This window comes from Ranitomeya variabilis, chromosome 1 (assembly GCF_051348905.1).
Source record: "Ranitomeya variabilis isolate aRanVar5 chromosome 1, aRanVar5.hap1, whole genome shotgun sequence".
Taxonomy (NCBI): Eukaryota; Metazoa; Chordata; class Amphibia; order Anura; family Dendrobatidae; genus Ranitomeya; species Ranitomeya variabilis.
In genome coordinates, this window is record NC_135232.1 from 1,087,952,483 (window position 1) to 1,087,974,073 (window position 21,591).

The 21,591-nt window shown below is 44.9% G+C and overlaps 1 protein-coding gene across 3 annotated transcripts; it reads right to left on the reverse strand.

The window, feature by feature from the left end:
* Positions 1 to 1,056: 1,056 nt before the first annotated feature.
* PACRGL (parkin coregulated like) lies at positions 1,057 to 20,803 on the reverse strand. Of its 3 annotated transcripts, none has more exons than XM_077279969.1 (8): positions 20,663 to 20,803; positions 19,341 to 19,498; positions 16,742 to 16,809; positions 12,817 to 12,907; positions 8,583 to 8,717; positions 5,589 to 5,696; positions 3,567 to 3,647; positions 1,057 to 2,357 (listed from the first exon to the last, which is right to left on the reverse strand). In XM_077279969.1, the coding sequence occupies exons 2-8, from the start codon at positions 19,479 to 19,481 to the stop codon at positions 2,301 to 2,303; spliced, it is 681 nt and encodes a 226-aa protein (XP_077136084.1). In that variant the 5' UTR covers positions 19,482 to 19,498; positions 20,663 to 20,803; the 3' UTR covers positions 1,057 to 2,300. The 3 variants fall into 3 exon arrangements, with proteins under 3 accessions (XP_077136084.1, XP_077136085.1, XP_077136086.1); XM_077279970.1 differs by having other exon boundaries at positions 20,500 to 20,669; XM_077279971.1 differs by lacking the exon at positions 8,583 to 8,717.
* Between the last annotated feature and the right edge of the window lie 788 nt (positions 20,804 to 21,591).

Below are 21,591 nucleotides of genomic sequence, written 5' to 3' on the forward strand. Positions count from 1 at the left end.
TGCGGTGCAGGGAGTGTAGGAACATGCCAGGCATGTTATCCAGATAAGAAATGGAAGGAAAATTCCAAGAGGACTGTCTCCAGCACCAATCAGAAAATGGTAAAAACATTAATTTTACTGTGCGATTAAAAATATGGTGAAAAAAAGCAAAAAGGATAAAAAAAAAAAAAAAGATTAAAGATCCATGCGCTTACGCGTTTCGGGTTATAAACAACCCATTTTCATAGCTGGTGGATTAAGATATGAGCTGAAGGTTTAAATAGTAAAAGGAAAAGGAGAGTCTAATCTATGTCTGTTGTAACCAGTGACAGATCAGCATGAAAAAAAAGATCTATGTATAAAAGTAAAAAAAAAACAACAAAAAACTATGAGCTCACTGAAGACAGCGAAAAAAAGAAAGTCAGAAGCAAACAAGAGAGTTTACAATCACTGGCACTGCTGCATATGATCGATAGCCAGACTTCACATCCGTATCTTCAGGGTGGTAAAGTGACGTGGTACTCAGTATAAATATAAAGTACCACAATTATTTCATAGACCGTACACTGGCAATCACAATACAACTGTCATCTTCTTTAGTAATGCTTATCTAGTAAACATATCCCCTGCTTACGATTAAAGAAAGGGATCTGGCGCCAAAATTGAATCAACGGTTGTTTCGCACTTACCGCTCCACCACGGGCTTCTGCGGTCAGGTAACATCTTTGCTGGATAAGCATTAGTAATGAAGATGACAATTACTTGGTGAGTGCCGATGCAACTTGTAATATTGGCAGCAACGTCAGTAGGTTGATGATATTATTCCACATTGTGAGGTCACTAAGTTCACGCAATAGTGGATCATTCATCACCGTCTCTTTGTACAGGCACATTCTGCATCAGTTCACTCATGGACTTATAGTTGTATTTTTTTTTTTATACCCACTAACATAATACTGGAATAACCAGATGACTAATATCAGACATGGCTCAGTGATAACGTGCATTTTATTGTTCGGGGTATAGGACTGTGAACCCCCCTTTTAATCTTAATCTGATAATAATGATTTCTAACGATTTTATAAATGACAAGAAACGATTTTAATTGATACAAAAATACTTGGTTTCTTTTGGGAACTATTAAGGCAAACTCTTTTATAACTTTATAGCCACAGCTCCACGGTGATGATAATACAGCGACGATTCTTCACAAATGCAGGAAATACCGGGGGATAAACTGTACCTTAGACACGATCAGGAGGCATTTTTTAGGGAAAATACTGGGTTTAAGGTGATATCGAATGATTTTGCACACGGGGAGCCCCGGAGATTACCGTACATCCTGAGGATCTGCGGGGTTTATTCATTGAAAGGAGAAGCGAGAGCCGACATGTTCCATCAGACTTTACTCATGTATCCAGGGCACAGCAGCTTTAGGAAAATGCATAGTGGAAACTGCAGAATGCAGCCACTCCTCCCATAGCACATGGCCAGGAAATGTTACAATAGTGTGATTGGTGCCGGGTGGGACCTGTACATCAGCATCACCATGCGAAGGTACCTGTAATGGATCATCATCATCTAGGATGATGGGAGCTTACATCTGGCCACGAGGAAAGCTGCACCCCAATGATCGGTTGGGGGTACTGGGTGTCAGACCACCATCAATCTGATATTGAAGACCTTCTCTAAGAATATAAAAGTCTTGGACAACCATTTGGTTAAACATTAAGGTAAATATAATCTTTACTAGCACTCAATGCCTCCAGATGAAGCATTTTTGGCGAAACCCACATCCAGAGTAGACGATCCCTGGTTCCTCCACACATACTTTGGTATTATTGAGTTATTATCATACCATGTAACACTTTTGATGTTTGTGAAATGGGTGGTTTATTAAGAGTTGGATCTAAACTATTAGGATGTATTCCTAACCATTTTTTCCATGTTTTATTACTTTATTTATAAATCCATTCCATTTAAGCTAACACAAGCTGTAGGAGCCTCTTTATTACTGGCTAAAGAGTAATCACATACCACCAGAAGCCCCATAGTGCCATTGTGTGGTATATGATATCCTCAAACACATTAATTGCATCCAGGTGTCCCCTTAAGTCTCGGTCTGATTCCTGATGTCATGGAGTGTCATATCCTGCAAATTTCATTAAATGGGCATAAAGTATTTTTTTTATAATGCATCAATAAAGATGGTTTCATTGATTTTTCTGGCTCTGGTTTAATTAGGAGTTTATGTGAAATCTCCAGGTTGACGTCAGGATTGCGGCAGATATTATTTCTCTGGATCCGCTGTTATCCATCCATCAGCTGTATATAGAGCAGTAGGTTGGTATTTTAGATTTGATTATTCCAAGACTTTCCTGTACAGGAGAAAACAAAGAAATCGTTAAATTAACTTTTAATAAAATAAACTAAAAATGTATTCTACTGTACACATTGCTCTGTGATGAGGCTTCATGCATATAGAAAATCCATGATAAAGGCGTCTGTACAGGGGCCTCATAACTTCACGTTTACAGACCTGTAGGCGCCCTAGGTGCCAACACATGGTTCATCACTAAGGTATTGTGCCCCCCAGAGGAATACGCCAGAAATAAAGGACCGTTTTCTTTCCACTGACTCCATATTAATCTGTAACAAAAAAACCCTCTGTGCCTCGATGTAAGCAGCGACACATGGAGGGACCAGAAGACCACAAGGACTTCTGTGGGTGCCATGGCCATGTATTATGGACCCTCATATTCATAGTACTTCGAAGCTACACAATGTGTAGATGGACCAAAGTTTATAGTAACACAACCCTAACTTAGCGCGCCCCTCTGATGGCACCAGCTTAAACCATTTTAGTCCGCCTGAGGGTTCAGATAGTTATGGGGGCTTCGCTCTACAACTCTACTGGAATCCAGGTCTACCATGCATCGTATGACAAACCCATCTCATGATTCCGCTAAGTTCTGCTGATTCTTGAGCCAAATGTGCAACCAGACAATCCTAACAAATTGTAGACTGTTCCACGTGCTTGCCCATGTACTCTGCTATTCCATGGTGCCCATCTATACAGGGTCTATGTAAATAACAGTGATGTGCATATTGTGTCACACTCCCACTATTACTTGCACTGGAGGGATCGGCATGGTCCTCAAGAGAAGATAAGGTGCGGAGTAGTGATAAGCGAGTGTACTCGTTGCTCAGGTTTTCCCCAGCACGCTCGGGTGGTCTCTGAGTATTTGTGGCTGCTCAGAGATTTTTGTTTTCCTTGCCGCAGCTGCATGATTTACGGCTATAAGCCAGCCTGAGTACATGTGGGGATTGCCTGGTTGCTAGGGAACCCCCACATGTAATCAAGCTGTCTAGTAGCTGTAAATCATTCAGCTGCCGCGATGAAAACTAAATCTCCGAGCAGTCACAAATACTCAGAGACCACCCGAGTGTGCTCGGGAAAACCTGAGCATTTAATGTACACTCGCTCATCACTAGTGCTGAGAAATAAGATAATGATGCGTGAGCCATCCCCTGCGCTGTGCCTTTACTCACATTGTGTATAAGAAGGCCGCACAGCACACATTTACCTTTCCTCCGTACTGTTCAAGCTTCTGTAACGCAGATGTGACTCCATCCTTGTATTTCCTGTCCATTAGTCTTTTGGAAAGCTAATATAAAAAATGCAGGAAAAGATGCGATGAGCACGCTGCCCACCGATATGCATCATACACAGTAAAGTATAGCTACAAGGAACAGTCACAAACAGGCCATATTCAGGTTATATTATAGCTCCTGAGGCTGCAATGTCTCATCAGCTTTCTGCACGAGGCCGCTGTCTCCCCGGTCGCTGCTGCGCAGGGTGAAACGCGTTACGTCAGTGTACTTCTGACGAGAAACAATGGCTGCCCCACTTGTGATTTGCAAGAAAGAAGGACAGCGTGCAGTCAGAGGGAGAGTCAGGTGCCGGTATATCTGGAAGATGTTGTGCACATTATGGAGAAAATGTTTTATTGTGAAGAAATATGTAAGAATGGATGGAGAAGTTCAAGGAAGGGTGCACAAGTGGCGGCCATAAAGAAGGAGCTGGACTTCATTTTGAGATGTTGAAGTATCGGCCTTCAGTCCTGACATTGACCCATCAGAATAACCCTTGTTCGGCCCCCTGAAAGAAGTTCAGTGAGGATGAAAATTCACGTAGCCTAGCCCATAATGTGGCGATACAGGGTATAACACTGATGTCCCACCCTAGGCACTCTGGGGGTCTACACCTGTGATCTATATAATAAAAGCTATGGAGCTTCGGCTGGAGCCTCCCTGGAGGTCAAGGGAAAAATTTCCCTTAATTCCCTTATTTAATTTAATGGAGGGACAGACAGATGAAACTTTGCGTCTCCTGCTTTAAACACAAGACTACATAAAGTCACCAAGAACTTGATTAAATAGATGAGAAAATGCCTTTAAATGTGAACTTTGCTGAATCTGCCCACGATATAAAAGCTTGTTACTTCACGTGTGGCCCTTTAACACAAGTGTGAATAATGTATAGGTCTAAAACAAACAAACCAACCGGGATCTTTCCAATCAAGACAGAAAAAGTGTTTAGTCTCGAATATTTCTCACATAAATTGTACAAAATATTAATTATTTTATTCAAGAAAACTAATAATGAACTGTCCTAGGAAAACGGGACTTCATGTTGTCCTAAAAAAGAGCCAGCAAAGACGCCCAGTGAGACTGCAGATGGGATGGAGGATGTGCCATAGTCCGATATGTACAATACCAGCCTAAGCATCAGATACACTAATAATGGGCATCAGCTACACCAACAATGAGCATCAGCTACACCAACAATGAGCATCAGGTACACTAATAATGGGCATCAGATACACTAATAACGGGCATCAGATACACTAATAACGGGCATCAGATACACTGATAACGGGCATCAGATACACTAATAACGGGCATCAGATACACTAATAACGGGCATCAGATACACTAATAACGGGCATCAGATACACTAATAACGGGCATCAGATACACTAATAACGGGCATCAGATACACTAATAACGGGCATCAGATACACTAATAACGGGCATCAGATACACTGATAACGGGCATCAGATACACTGATAACGGGCATCAGATACACTGATAACGGGCAACAGATACACTAAGGGTATGTGCACACGTCAGGATTTCTTGCAGAAATTTTCCTGACAAAATCCGGACATTTCTGCCAGAAATCCGCATGCGTGGTTTTTTTTTTGCGCGTTTTTTTGCGGATTTATTGTGTTTTTCTCCTGACACTCCAATTTCATGGGAAATCCGCAAAAAATCAGCAAAAATAATGAACATGTTGCTTCTTTTTCCGGATTGCGTTTTTTTTTGCGGAAAAAATGCAGAATGCATTCTAAATGATAGGATGCATAATGTATGCGTTTTTTATGCGGCATTATAGCGTTTTTATAGGGGAAATCCGTAAAAAACACGCAAAAAAATCCTGAAGAAATCCTGACGTGTGCACATACCCTGATAATGAGCTACGTGTGCTGTGGAAACATAGATCCCATTGTAAGTGTATAATTTGCAGCTTTCTCCTACTCACACTGGTTAGTAGATTCTTCAGATGAATATTCAGATGCGGCCCCACAACAGTGCTCATCTGCACCAAACCATTCAGTCCTCTCTCAAAAACTCCCCCATCAGCATGTACCTGGGGGTTAAACAAAGAAAATTGTGAATGAACATGGAAATACAGCATATATATATTTATTACACAAATCCCTCTGGATTAACAGTTATTCAGGGCTTGCATCACAAGTTCTATGCTAAATATGAGATTCTAAATGTGCTTGACTTTTCTATTTTTTTTGCTTCCCTTTTCTTGGTAATTGTTGGAATAAGTCCCCTTCACCTTCTGGCAGCTGACAGGACAGTCAGTCCCTTCCAATCTTTCCAGTGTACACTGCTGCGTCCCTGACAATCAGGGCAGAAAGATGTTTCTATCTACAGTTCTGCAGTGAGCAGATTAAATGTGATACTTAAACGGAATCTGAGAGCAGCATGAAGTAGGGGCAGAGATCCCGAATCCAGCCGTAATTCACTTACTTGGCTGCTTGGTGAAGTTTTGATAAAATCCCGGTTATCTCTGCTGCAGATGTAGTGCTAGGAATGCTGAGCTGTGTATAACCCCGCCCACACCTCTGATTGGCAGATGTTTACAAGCTGCCAATCAGTGCTAGGGGCAGGATTACACAGATTAGCTGGACTGCCTGGCATGTGACATCTAGTCCTGCAGTGATAATCTCCTGCTGATAAAATACTGACATAATTAAAACTACAGCAAGCTGCTGAGAAAGTGACACATCGGTGGAATAAGGCTCTCTGCCCCTACATTATGCCGCTGATTAAATAGTAAATACCTGCTGATAGATTCCCATTAATTAGATTAATGGCAGAAAAAAGACCACTCATAAAACTTCCTGCGGGGGATTAAGACCTGCCTGAGTTTCTATAGCAAATAGCAGTGAGGGAGAGAATTTCTTATTCTAGGCTATGTCCCAGACAGACTGTAATAATCAGGGGCCTTTAAGAAGGAGGGAGAGGAAAAATAAAGGACTCCTAGAACGCATGTAGAATAATTTTACATTTTCCTTCAGATCATACCTCTGATGTATGAGACTGTACAGACACACCACAGCAGACAGTCACGGCGGAAAGTGTTGGTACATTATTGTAATTACACATTTTGTGATACATGTTTATTTCCTTTGTGTGTATTGGGACAACGGAAAAAAACAGAGAGGAAAAAAAAAATGGCAATTTGGACATAATTTCACACAAAAACCCCTAAAACGGGCTGGACAACATTGTTGGCTCCCTCAAATTAATATTTGGTTGCACACCCTTTAGAATAAATAAGTTAAATAACTGCAATCAATCTCTTTCTATAACCATCACAAGCTTCTTACACCTCTCAACTGGAATTTTGGACCTCTCTTCTTTTGCAGACTGCTCCAGGCCTCTCATATTTGAAGGCGCCTTCTACCAACACAGCTTTTCACTGGGATTTAGATCCAGATTCATTGCTGGCCACATCAGAACTCTCCAGCGCTTTGTTTCCATCCATTTTGGGGTGGTTCTTTAAGTATTTTTGGGGTCATTGTCCAGCTGGAAGACCCATGACCTAGGACCCAAACTCAACTTGATGACACTGTGCACTACATTGTGACCCAAAATCCTTTGGTAAGCTACAGATGTCATTATGACTTGCACACAATCAAAGCATCCAGTGCCAGAGGCTGCAAAACAACCCCAAAATATCTTTGAACCTCCACCATATTTGACTGTAGGTGGTGTGTTATTTTCTTTGCAGGCCTCATTCCGTTTTCGGTAAACAGTAGAATGATGTGCTTTACCAAAAAGCTCTATTTTGGTCTCATCTGTCCCCAAGACACTTTCCCAGAAGGATTTTAGCTTACTCACGTACATTTTGGCAAACTGCAGTCTAGCTTTTTTATGTTTCTGTGCCAGCAGTGGGGTCCTTCTCAGTCTCCTGCCATAGCGTTTAATTTCATTCAAATGTTGACGAATACTTCGCAGTGACACTGATACTCCCTGAGCCTGCAGGACAGCTTGAATTTCTTTGGGACTTCATTGGGGCTGCTTATCCACCATCCAGACTATCCTGCCTTACAACCTTTCATCATTTTTTCTCTGCCGTCCACGTCAAGGGAGATTAGTTACAGTGCCATGGGTTGCAAACTTCTTAATTATGTTGCGCACCGTGGACAAAGAAACATCAAGATCTCTGTAGATGGACTTGCAACCTTGAGATTGTTGATATTGTTCAACAATTTTGGTTCTCAAGGTCTTGGACAGTTCTCTCCTACTTTCTGTTCTATATGCTTAATGTGGCACACACAGACACACAATACAAAGATTAAGTCAACTTCTCCCCTTTTTATGTGGTTTCAGGTGAGATTTTCATATTGCCCACACCTGTTACTTGCCACAGGTGAATCTGAACGAGCATCACATGCTTGAAACAAAGTTGTTTACCCACATTTTTGGAAAGAAGCCAACAATTTTGACAGGCCCGTTTTTGGGGTTTTGTGTGAAATTATATCCAATTTGCCTTTTTTTCTGTTTTTTTGTGTTGTTCCAATACGCACAAAGGAAATAAACAGGAGTATAACAAAACGTGTAATTGCAACAATTTTCTGGGAGAAATACGATACTTCATTTTCAATGGTGCCAACACTTTCGGTCCTGACTATTTCGGCCACTGATTGTGATATGCTTTATTTTCAGGGGTCCTCTGTATAGTAAAGCGAAGTCCTATAAAGTTAAGCTTCAAATATCAGCAGGATATTGTTTGCACCTCAATCGTCTATTACAGAAAAGCCCTATAAATAGGTAAATGCGCTCACTGTGGTTTATCTCATCGGGAGAAAACCATCAATCCAGATGGAAGTATTTTAATCAGGCGTTTCCGATACAAGTAACAGATGAAGCAGAGCTGGATTTGTCATCTGGCAGAATAATACATTATCTATGTACGGCACTTCTAATGAAGGGCAATATGGGGAATACATACGAGGGCACCTTTCAAAGCAGCGGCAACTTTGGGTAAGATGGGCAGAGCTTTTTCTGCAGCACCAGGAACCATCAGTAATTCCCTGAAGCCTTCCTGGGATACAAACGTGTATGGGTGTTTGGTTTCCTTGAGACCCTGAGCAGGAGAAATAAAGGAGAACACCTGTAAATTTTAAGGATTGATAATAATCAGGTCTCCTTTAAGGCCCGGGCAGCACAATGACTTCACACTAACATGCAACATTCAGACAGAAATACTGGGCGGGGGGGAATCAGCCAATGCACCCTGTATGCGCCACGTGAAAGAGGTGAGAAAACACAGAACTGTCGTCCTTCCTCTCCCTCTCAACGATGTAGGCACAGTTACTGTAAAGTGTAATCAGATATTGCATTGCCCCTCTGCAAATTATTTAGCACAGATAGTGCCACCTCCCTGTCTCTTCACGTACATTATGTAGATACATACAGTAGTTCTGCCTCCCTGTAAATTATATAAGTACAGATAGTGCTGCCTCCCTGACTCTCTCTCTGTAAATAATGTAGATACATATACTGCCTACCTGTAAATTATATGCAGATAGTGCCACCTCCCTGTCTCTCCACATACACTATGTATATACATACATTAAATGGTTCTGCCTCCTGTAAATTATGTAAGCACAGATAGTGCCACCTCCCTGTCTCTTCACATACATTATGTAGATACATACAGTAGTTCTGCCTCCCTGTAAATTATGTAAGTACAGATAGTGCTGCCCCCCTGACTCTCTCTCTGTAAATAATGTAGATACATATACAATACTGCCTACCTGTAAATTATATGCAGATAGTGCCACCTCCCTGTCTCTCCACGTACAATATGTAGATACATACATTAAATAGTTCTGCCTCCTGTAAATTATGTAAGTACAGATAGAGCTGTCTTCCTGACTCTCTCTGTAAATAAGAAAATATATAGTACTGCCTCCCTATAAAATTTGAAGGCTCAGATAGTGCTTGCTCCTCTTCTCTTACTGTAAATGATGTAGATACATACAGTATATAGTACCGCCTCCCTGTAAATATCGGCACAGTTAGTGCTGCCTCTATTAATGATGCCGATACATACACCGCTGCCTCCCTGTACATTTTGTAAGCACAGATAGTGCTGCCCTCCTATCTGCTCCTCTAAATAATGTAGCTACTTATAGCACTGCTGCCCTGTCACTCAAAGTAAACAATATAGATACCTAAATTGCTGCCTCCCTGTATTATATATTTACAGATTGTGCTGCCTCCTTTCTTCCCTACAATTTATGTAGCCACACAAATAGTACTGCCTTCCTGCTAACTATGTAGCCATAGATCGTGCTGCCTGCCTGTAAATGATATAGATAAATATAGTGCTGTCTCAGTGTAACATATGTAGGCACAGATAGTGCTTGCTCCCTATCTCGTGCTGTAAATGATGTAGATACATATATAGTACTGCGTCCCTGTAAATTATATATGTACAGATAGCACTGGTTTGATGCAAATTATGTAGGTACATGTACAGTACTGCCTCCCTGCAAATGATATCGGCACAGATAGTGCTGTCTGTTTACATGGTGAAGACACAGATAACGCTTCGCCCCAGTTCCTCCATAGGCCACTAACCACGCTGTTCTTTCTATGACTCAGTGACACAATGAAGAGACATCACATAATAAACCAAGACAAGCTCTGGAAAAGGAAGACGTTATAAAGAAGGCGCCGGTTACCTGACAGCCGCTGTAGGAGACACAGCCCAGATCACGTGCACAGGGATACACGGCACTTACATGTCGCCATTTACATTCTCTCATTGAGAAAAGAGAAGCATTAATGCGATTCTCCGGGGAGATAACTCCGGGAGCAGCACTCAGCCAGACTGCGCAGCGCCTGACAGATACAGAGAGTGCTGGTGATGGGACAGGATCAATCCGCCAATGGCTGACACCTCACAATAATTACTGCGCTGACAGATGGCGGGACGCACTGCTCATGGTAAATGGCAATCAATCACTTGTGCACTTTAGATAGGAGACGCATGTGATGTCTCTGCTTTCCAGACTGCTCAAAACTGCTGCGAAAAATGATAATGTACCGAGCCATAAATACATTACTACTAGATCATGGCCCAGTCGTGTCATATAGGAAGGTGACGGCACTGTGCTGGACTTAGACACTGATGACTTATCCCTAGCATAGGTCAATATCAGATCTGTGGGGGCCTGACAGCTCCACACACCGTGTAGTGGTCATTCTCGGGTACTGCAGCTCAGCTCCTGTTTCAATAATTGCTGAGCCGCAGCGCCTGAGAATGGCCATCAGTATACAGAGCCGTGCTGCTCCAGCTCTGCAAACTGTGTCCATCCAGCAGGAGCTGCACACAGCTGATCAGTGGGGGGGCGCCGAGTGTCAGGCCCTCACAGAACTAATATTGATGACCCATAAATATGATGACTGCAACAGTCAATCAATAGAATAGAAGTGAATGATGTGTGATGTGTAATTCTCTTAAGGAGGTTGCCCACCTTTGGAGACATATTTTTTAATTAAATGCATGTAAATGAGGATAAAAATCATTTTTGCAGCTGGATTTAATTGAAAATGTCTGCACCACTGGCTTTCTATAGCAATTGTGTTGCACTGTCTAGAACTGGCTGCAAAATGAATTAAATAGGTATTGTCAAGCTGTCTCTTGAGCAGCGCACAACTCTGCAGTCTCCTTACTTCCTGGTTGCCTAAGGGGCCAAAACTACTTTTTGAGTGACAGTTCTGGTCAGAAGCTTGGTCCTGCTGCAACAAATAAAAGGGGTTGTCCAGGTTTGTGATGAAAGACTGCACTCCTTTGAAATCCCACACTGTGAACGGTTAGGGTTCTCCAGTGCCAGCGAAGAGAGTGGGCGGTCACGTGACTGCACGTATGTGATCTGCATACTTCTGGCCACATTTCAACTAGACGTGTGCGGCATCGCTCAACACAAGTGATCGTATAGTTGCAGTCATATGACCGCCCTCTCTTGTCGCCGACACTGGAAAATGCTGACAGCGATAACTGAGATTTCAGAGGTCAACGATCATATAGGGTAACTGCAGACTTTAGTCACAAACCTGGACAACCCCTTTAAGTGTATATATCACTTTATATACATATAGAGATAACAGGGCATTTGAAAAAGCATACAGAGCCATGATTAGGAGAACTGCATTGGGAGTGGGGGCTTATGAGGCTATGTGCACACGTTCAGGTTTTTTCGCGCTAAAAACGCTATAAAAACTCATTAAAAACGCATGCATTGTGCATTCTATCATTTAGAATGCATTCTGCATGTTTTGTGCACATGGATGCGTTTTTTTCCGTGCATTGCGGTAAAAAAAGAGCATGTTCATTAATTTTGTGGATTTTCTGCGTTTTTCCCGCAATTCTATGCATCTGGGAAAAAACGCACAAAAAAACGCATCAAAAACGCGAAAAAAACGCATGCGGATTTCGGGCAGAAATTTCAGTTTTTTTGGCAGGAAAATTTCTGCAAGAAATCCTGACGTGTGCACATACCCTCAATGTGCAGGACTGAAAACAGCTCAGGAGCGGAGATAAGAGACTAGGGAGGTGAGCAGATAACTGCTGTTTAGAAATCAATAGAGCTGACGGAATCTTAGGAGTTAACTCCTGTCCTGGAATGTAATGGAGCACACGCTTGGCCAGGATATGGGCAATGTTGGCTGAGCTCATTGTTAACCAGCTGTACACTATGTAAGATAAAAACAGATAGAAAAAGCAAGTCCGTTGCAAACTTGGTTATTTCTATGCTGTCTAACTAAATAAAGCAATTTAATAACATGAGAATACCCCTTTAACTAAGACTGTCAGTGAGCTTACTATGATATCTGAGAGGGAGTTTGTAATTCTTATCTGCCTCTTTCGGAGCTCCTCTCATCTGATTTATGATCACAGACCACACCAAAGATGAAGGTGCCAAAAAAACAAAGAACCTGTAAAAAACAACCAGTGCAAAGTTTTGAATAAAACCCAATTTTGAAAATTATTTTAGCCTCAAGCACATGCATTTAAGTAAAAAACAACATGTGCCCAGTGGTGGAAATCTGGAAATCCCTTTTATGTGTGACTGAAAGAGAGAAAGACCTACCCGCTGCTGGAGACCAAGAAAGTTGCCACCACGGCTGGCCTATGGAGAAATACAGAATCAGTACAGTGAAGTGCAGTCTACCTCAGCTAAAGTGATGAGCAGAGGGTCGAATGGAACGGTTTCTGGAGGACGCTCCCATTGTAACCGATGCTTCACAGAACCATGGACCAACCTGTGAGGAAGAAACCGTGCAGGAGTGAGAGGAGAAGTGACACTTAGCAGCCTACAACTGTTTTGACTGTAACTGATTGGAAAAACTCATGATAAAATGTAAAATAAGCTGTGAAAGAATCTATTAAGGGCTTATTTCCCAAGTAGAAAGTTATCCGTCATCCATAGTAATTACATAATTATCAAGGTTGGAAAAAAGACAACGGTCCATCAAGTTCTCCAGATGGATGGGAACGGATAAAGGAATGGTGTATAGGTACCTCCATAATGAATGACCCAGCCGGCCCTAAAAAGCAAGATTTGTCCTCCTGATCCCAAGTATCCTTGGGATCATCAATCAGAACATGAACGTTATACAAATAAATACGTATTTATGCTATTTTATTCTAAAAAGCATCTAAGCCTTTTTTTTAAACCATTGACGATTCCCACTGTGACCATCTCCTGAGTAGAGCATTCCACAGATCAATAGTCCTTATGGTGAAGGAGATGTGCAGTGAAGGAGATGTGCAGTGAAGGAGATGTGCAGTGAAGGAGATGTGAGGTGAAGATGTGAGGTGAAGGAGATGTGCAGTGAAGGAGATGTAGCAGTGAAAAAGATGTGAGGTGAAGGAGATGTGAGGTGAAGGAGATGTGAGGTGAAGGAGATGTGAGGTGAAGGAGATGTGAGGTGAAGGAGATGTGAGGTGAAGGAGATGTGCACACTCTGGAGACTGGATCTTTCTTTCTCCATGCGCAGCTAGCTCCATCTTGTCTTGTGAGGCAGTTTTACATGAGACAGTGCCTGACCATACTTTTTTTTGTGTAGGCCATTTATGTACGTGTACGAGTTAATCACGTGCCTCCCCTCCCCCTTAGCAAGATTGCATGAATGTAATAAAATTTAATCTTTCCTCATATCTAAGATTCTGTTATTAATTTTGTACCTTTTCTATCTTCAGGACATCCTTTTTATATATTGGTGCCCAGAACATAACGCCATATTCCAGATGAGGTGGCACTAACACGTTGTAAAGTGGTAGCATTACATCCCCGTCCTGTAGGTCCATGTGTTGTCTAATACATGACAGTAGCCTGGTGGCTTCAGAAGCTGCTGATTGACATTGCACGCTGTTATCTGTGATCTACAAGTATACAAGGATCCTTCTCTACAAGTGACCCTCCTAGTTCTACTCCCCCTAAAACAGTCGATGCCCACATATTACTAGTGCCCAGGTGCATAACTTTACATTTCTCCACATTGAACCTCCACAGCCAAGTGAATGCCTAAATGAACATCTTTCATAGACTGCCCTATATTGCATAGCTTGGTGGTATCTGTAAAAAGAGAAGGACGATCCCATGTTCAGGTACGGTGTTACATACGTCTCTATGCCTTTTGACATATTGTTTGTGCCTGCTACATGAATAAATTATTGCACTTCATTCAAGACTGATTGTGAGTATGGTCCACTCTTATCTACTGTAAATTATATATTCACAGACAGTGAAGCCTCCCCATCTCTTACTGTAAATTATACAGGGCCCTGTAGGTTTGGATTTCTTTTCCCCTTAATAATAAAGACCTTCATTTATAAACTGCATTTTGTGCTTTATTGTGTTATCTTTGTCTAATATTTAAATTTGATTGGTGATCTGAAACATGTAAGTGTGACAAACATGCAAAATAATAGGAAATCAGGAAGGGGCAAACACTTTCACACAACTGTGTATTCACAGCCGCCTCCCCAGCTCTCCTTATAAAATACACTGCTCAAAAAATAAAGGGAACACTTAAATAACACAATGTAACTCCAAGTCTAACCAGTCCAGTTATGAAGCAACACTGATTGTGAATACATTTCTCCTGCTGTTGTGCAAATGGGACAGACAACAGGTAGAAATGATCGGCAATTAGCAAGACAACCCTATAAAGGAGTGGTTCTGAGGGGGGAGACCACAGACCATTTCTCTGTTCTCATCCTTTTTGGCTGTTTTGGTCACTTTAGCATTTTGTCATACCTTTCACCCCTAGAGGCAATGTACAGTAGCATGAAGTGGTGTCTACAACTCACAGAAGTTGCTTTGGTTGTGCAGCTCATGCAAGATGGCACATCAATGCGAGCTGTAGCAAGAAGGGCGGCTGTGTCTGTCAGTGTAGTGTCCAGAGCATGGAGCAGATACCAGGAGACAGGCCAGTTCACCAGGAGACATGTAATGGGCCGTAGAAGGGCAACAACACAGCAGCAGGACCGCTACCTCCTCCTTTGTGCAAGGAGGAACAGGAGGAGCAGGGTCAGAGCCCTGCAATATGACCTCCAGCAGGCCACTAACATCCATGTGTCTGCTCAAACTGTCAGAAACAGACTCCATGATGGTGGTATGAGGGCCCGACGTCCACAAGTGGGTGTTGAGCTTACAGACCGACTCAGTGCAGGGCAGAGAAAACTAAGACTGGCAGATTCAACAATGGCGCCTTGTGCTCTTCATGGATGAGAGCAGGTTCACACTGAGCACGTGACAGAGTCTGGAGATGCCGTGGAGAATGTTCTGCTGCCTGAAATATCCTTCAGCATGACCGGTTTGGCAGTGGGTCAGTAATAGTGTGGGGTGGCATTTCTTTGGAGGGCCGCACAGCCCTCCATGTGCTCGCCAGAGGTAGCCTGACTGCCATTAGGTACCGAGATGAGATCCTCAGACCCCTTGTGAGACCATATGCTGGTGCAGTTGGCCCTGGGTTCCTCCTAATGCAGGACAATGCCAGACCTCATGTGGCTGGAGTGTGTCAGCAGTTCCTGCAAGATGAAGGCATTGAAGCTATGGACTGGCCCACCCATTCCCCAGACCTGAATCCGATTGACCACATCTGGGACATCATGTCTCGCACCATCCACCAACGTCACGTTGCACCACAGACTGTCCAGGAGTTGGCGGATGCTTTAGTCCACTTTAGTCTAGGTCTGGGAGGAGATCCTTCAGGAGACCATCCGCCACCTCATCAGGAGCATGCCCAGGCTTGTAGGGAGGTCATACAGGCACGTGAAGGCCACTCACACTACTGAGCATCATTTCCTTGTCATGAGGAATTTCCACTGAAGTTGGATCAGCCTGTAATTTGATCTTTCACTTTGATTTTGAGCATCATTCCAACTCCAAACCTCCGTGGAATATTAATTTTGATTTACATTGATCATTTCTATGTTTTATTGTTCTCAACACATTGCACTATGTAATGAATAAAGATATGCAACTGAAATATTTCATTCAGTGATATCTAGGATTTGGTATTTTAGTGTTCTCTTTATTTTTCTGAGCAGGGTATATACTATTAGTTAGGCAATCCCTGCATGTATTGAGGCTATAGAACAAGCAGCAACACATGCAGGTATGGGGACTCATACATATTTTTCAAGCACGCCGAAGTCACTCGGGTTAGCACCCGAGCATGCTCATATAACACTTTATCCAATGCAAGTTTGCTCATCACTACTACTGACATATTCCAACAACATGTCAGAAAATGACATGAACTACCAGAACCCTTGGGAACATTAACGAATGTACGGGAAACAAGTTGCATGTTTCACAATTATAAAAACTGGTAACTTGGCCGATCCTTAATTTGCTCTGTGAACCCAGCATTTAAAAAAACAAAAAACAGATCCTGACCATGGAGTGAACAGGAGCAAAGACAATGCAGTTAATTACTGAGACAAGGAATTCATTCATCCGGGAGCCTCCAAGATATGGCGACCCATGAATTAGACTCAGGACTCTTAGAACTCTGGTGACCTCCGACGACAACGTCTTTAATGGAGAGTTCTGCCTGTGTAAAAGCTGAAGATAGTGAAGTTACCTGCAGGGAATGCCGCCTTTAGAATATATCGCTGCAAATGGGGAGGACGAGCGCTGGGTGTCAGCAAACTGCAAGCAAAAAGGCACCGATTAATACTGAGCGACAGAGCCGGGGTGGAATACAGCCGTGAGATAGTGAACAGCACGCATGCTGAGAATCATAATCGCAACATTGTCCATCCGATCTTGGAAAACGTCATCCACGTGCTGCCGAGACAATCGCTAACATCAATTTCCCATCTCAGATTTGATCCTTTGCAATAAATATCCATAAGGGGAATCAGAACCCGCTATGACCCACGTGGTATGTGCCCCTAAAGGCTGTCAGCGGTGTTGGACCCGTAGAAGTGATAATTGCACGAAACGGCCGTCGTCCTCCTTCACTCCCCGCACCCTCACTATTACCTGGTATGTGTTTAATATAATCCATATAATGGACTGAAGACACATTAAAGACGTCTATTCAGCAAACTGGTGAGTGCCGCTGTTTTTTCATCTTTTACATATGGAAAATGGGACTGCCAGCGGTGTTTGCTGCACCATCTGAGAGCAGCATGATGTAGAGGCAGAGACCCTGATTCCAGCGATGTGTCACTTACTGGGCTGCTTGGTGCAGCTGTGGCAAAATCCCTGTTTTTCTGGTGTAGGTGTAGCAGTGCTATGAATGCTGAGCTGTGTATAACCCCACCCACACCCCTGATTGGCAGCTTTCTGTGTGCGCTGTGCATTGTCAGCAAGTTGCCAACCAATGGTGAGGGTGGGGTTACACAGATTAGCCGGACTGCTGTGCACGTGACACTTAGTCCTCTACTGATAGTCTCCTGCTGATAAAACACTGATTGTATTGAAACTACAGCACACAGCCGAATAAGGCTGGAATAAGGCTCTCTGTCCCTACATTATGCTGGCCTCAGATTAAATAGCAAAAACCTTCTGACAGATTCCCTTTAATGTTCCACTTCCCATTTCTAACTACATACAGCGCAGTATACAGTAACTTTACGGCTTTTATTTATAATCTCAGGAAATTCATACGATAAGTCGGTTTCCAAATCCTGCCGGCTACTGTGGGAAACAGACAACGATTTATTGTTACTCTGATGTCAGGCATCTCAACTAAATGCTCGGCCCACCTCAGCTCCCACAACACACTATCTCAGTTTAAGGGGTGGCTCGCAGAGAGAATGGGGCCGATTATGCTGATGACACTCGGATCAAGCTCTGTCAGCGTTACATTAGTGTCATCCGATCCTCTCACAGCACAGGTGTGGAGAAGATGGGGAACTTATTTTCTCCATTGTCTGAGTCCGCTGATGTTGGACTGCACTCAGATGACATCTGAGTGTAGTCCGATGTTTCACACACACCCATAGACTACTATACATGTGCAGGATCTGATCGGACCACTTACAGCATACTGCGATTGTATTCTCATGCCACATTGTGTTATATGCTGGTGTGAGCATACCCTAACGGTGAGGGGAAAAGGATAAAATAAGGATAAAATTCTCCCCCTGTGTGAACCCAACACATCTCTGCTGGCTCTCTGCTCCTCCTCGCACACATTATGCCTCCTCACTGAGGCTGTGAGGGTGAAGAGCAATGAGGATGTGATCTAGTGATCTAGTGATTGAGGGGTCCGACAGGAGGAGCCGCAGCGACCACACATTCATCATCCATTCCGTGGACAGGAGATAATCGGGCTTGATTCAGTGTAGAATGGAGTAATGTGACTTTTATCACCGAACCACAGTATACAGTAGATGATAAGCACCTGATTATGGGGCCACATTGATCATTAATGTGCCGGTCCCAAGCCCCCCGGACCTCCTCAGTGCATGATCAGAGTGAAGGAACCCAAGAATGGAGCGGTGGTCTAGCAAGCGCCCTACTATTAATTCAGTGTCTACAGGGCTGAGCCAGCAGAGACCGGGCTACAGGCCTCAGCCCCATAGATTCTGAGTGCCCGACCACCGCTCCATACAACCGGCTCAAGTGATGACAGCAGACCCACGTACTGAAAAATAAGAGAAAAATTCCAAGTGTAAAATGGTGAAAAAAATGAATTCCCTCCATTTTTGATAGTGGGGGTCTGACTGCTGGGACCTGCAGTGAAACGTTCAGAAAGGGCCATTTTTACCCTATGGGGGCCCTTTTATCCCCGGGTCGGATGCTGGATCTCGGCTCCATTTATTCTTGGCAGCTTCATAGGGAAAGAATAGAGCGGTGGTTGGACATCTGCACCACCGAGTAGCCATCCCACCGATCTGTGCGGAGACGAGCGGTCGGACCCCCCACCCATCATCACTGATCCTGTACATAGGTGACAGCTTGTGTTCCCCAGATTACACAGAAGATCGGAGCCGGCTCTGTGGATATTAGAGATGACGGCCGTATAGCAGAGCCGGCACCCATGGTGTGGGAGGGTCAGCTCCTGAGCCCACGCCGCACACCCCCACCCGATACGTGACGCACAGGTACATCACACTCCAGGAAGGGGTTAAACAATTAAAAAAATAAATAAACCATCATCCCCATGTGCATATGTGTATACCAATACCCTACGTCAGTAATGCAGTGGCGATCACACAGCCGCTCACCGGATCTATCGTCTTGGGGTTCAGCTTGTCGCTTGGTTTCGCACGACTTGCTCCAGCCGGGGCTGCAGATGCGGAGGGCACCGGGGTCGTCTTACTTCTCGTGGCTGCACTCCTGGATTGGGCTCTGGAGGACGTCGACATTATTAGACCATAATGTTCTACAAAGAAGAAAAAAGAAGACGTTCACACAGAGAAGACACCGGTACAGGACGTATCACTACATCCACCAGATCACAGCAGAGCCTCCAACGGCACCAGATCACAGCGGAGCCTCCAACGGCACCAGATCACAGCGGAGCCTCCAACGGCACCAGATCACAGCGGAGCCTCCAACGGCACCTAGATCACAGCGGAGCCTCCAACGGCACCTAGATCACAGCAGAGCCTCCAACGGCACCTAGATCACAGCGGAGCCTCCAACGGCACCTAGATCACAGCGGAGCCTCCAACGGCACCTAGATCACAGCGGAGCCTCCACCGGCACCTAGATCACAGCGGAGCCTCCGCCGGCACCAGATCACAGCGGAGCCTCCAACGGCACCTAGATCACAGCGGAGCCTCCAACGGCACCTAGATCACAGCGGAGCCTCCAACGGCACCTAGATCACACCGGAGCCTCCAACGGCACCAGATCACAGCGGAGCCTCCGCCATCACCTAGATCACAGCGGAGCCTCCAACGGCACCAGATCACTGCGGAGCCTCCGCCATCACCTAGATCACAGCGGAGCCTCCAACGGCACCTAGATCACAGCGGAGCCTCCGCCGGCACCTAGATCACAGCGGAGCCTCCGCCGGCACCAGATCACAGCGGAGCCTCCGCCGGCACCTAGATCACAGCGGAGCCTCCGCCGGCAACTAGATCACAGCGGAGCCTCCACCGGAACCTGTACCACACCGGAGCCAGGGAAGATCATATTAGATATCATCATTAATGTCGTATTAAGGATCAGACGCGTCAACAAGTGACACATAAAGTTCCAGCCGTCTATAGGGCGGGAGAGGCGCAATCCTGGCGGCCAAAAAGTGACAACTGCTGCAAGAGGCGCCGGACGGAGTTGCAGATGGCAGAATAACGGGCGGATACGTGTCCGCCGCTGCATAGTACTCAGGCGACCTCTCCAGACAGGAGGAAGTCCCAATACTCAGCCACGGCTCACATTCCGGGGTCTGGGAAAGCTGGGACCGACCACCATAAGCTAACGGCATCCATGGTGGTCATCCCCCCGCCGTCCAGGAGACATATAGCACAGATCACATTCATGCAGCGCTGGGGCCGCTCCAGCCTCCCTGCACCGATCCGCCGATATGTCCGGTACTTACCGGGCCTGTGTCAGCATCGGCAGCCGGGAAGCTACAGCGCAAACCTCCTCAGTTACCATAGAAACCACCGGCGCGCTACGGCAGCCGGAGAAGGACAGAACACTCCAGATGGCGCTGCTCACCTGCACTAATTCCCTGTCATCCGGCCGCAGGTGACGGGAGAGCTGAGCTCTGCAGGAATGGCTCTGCTGGTGCAGCTTATGTCTTCACAATAGTTTGCTGTTTTTATTGTTTTCCAGCAGCGACCTGATGTTTATATATCCCTGTTCTCACCTTGCGTTAAAAAGATGGTGGCAGCGAACATAAGGGTCCAAAAATAGTCCTACAGGCTGCCTACAGTCCCTGCCACAATTCACACCCCACATACAGCGCCTGCCACAGATCACACCCCACATACAGCGCCTGCCACAGATCACACCCCACATACAGCGCCTGCCACAGATCACACCCCACATACAGCGCCTGCCACAGATCACACCCCACATACAGCGCCTGCCACAGATCACACCCCACATACAGCGCCTGACACAGATCACACCCCACATACAGCGCCTGCCACAGATCACACCCCACATACAGCGCCTGCCACAGATCACACCCCACATACAGCGCCTGACACAGATCACACCCCACATACAGCGCCTGACAGATCACACCTCACATACAGCGCCTGACACAGATCACACCCCACATACAGCGCCTGACAGATCACACCCCACATACAGCGCCTGACACAGATCACACCCCACATACAGCGCCTGCCACAGATCACACCCCACATACAGCGCCTGCCACAGATCACACCCCACATACAGCGCCTGCCACAGATCACACCCCACATACAGCGCCTGCCACAGATCACACCCCACATACAGCGCCTGCCACAGATCACACCCCACATACAGCGCCTGCCACAGATCACACCCCAC

What these genes read in the sequence shown, in the direction of transcription:
- PACRGL (XM_077279969.1), bottom strand. Translation starts at nt 19,481, where the DNA reads ATGTCGACGTCCTCCAGAGCCCAATCCAGGAGTGCAGCCACGAGAAGT. An exon ending in TGCTCATCACTTTAGCTGAG is followed by an intron (nt 8,718 to 12,816) that starts GTAGACTGCACT and finishes TCTCCTGCTCAG; the next exon opens with GGTCTCAAGGAAACCAAACA. An exon ending in TTGAACAGTACGGAGGAAAG is followed by an intron (nt 2,358 to 3,566) that starts GTAAATGTGTGC and finishes TCTCCTGTACAG; the next exon opens with GAAAGTCTTGGAATAATCAA.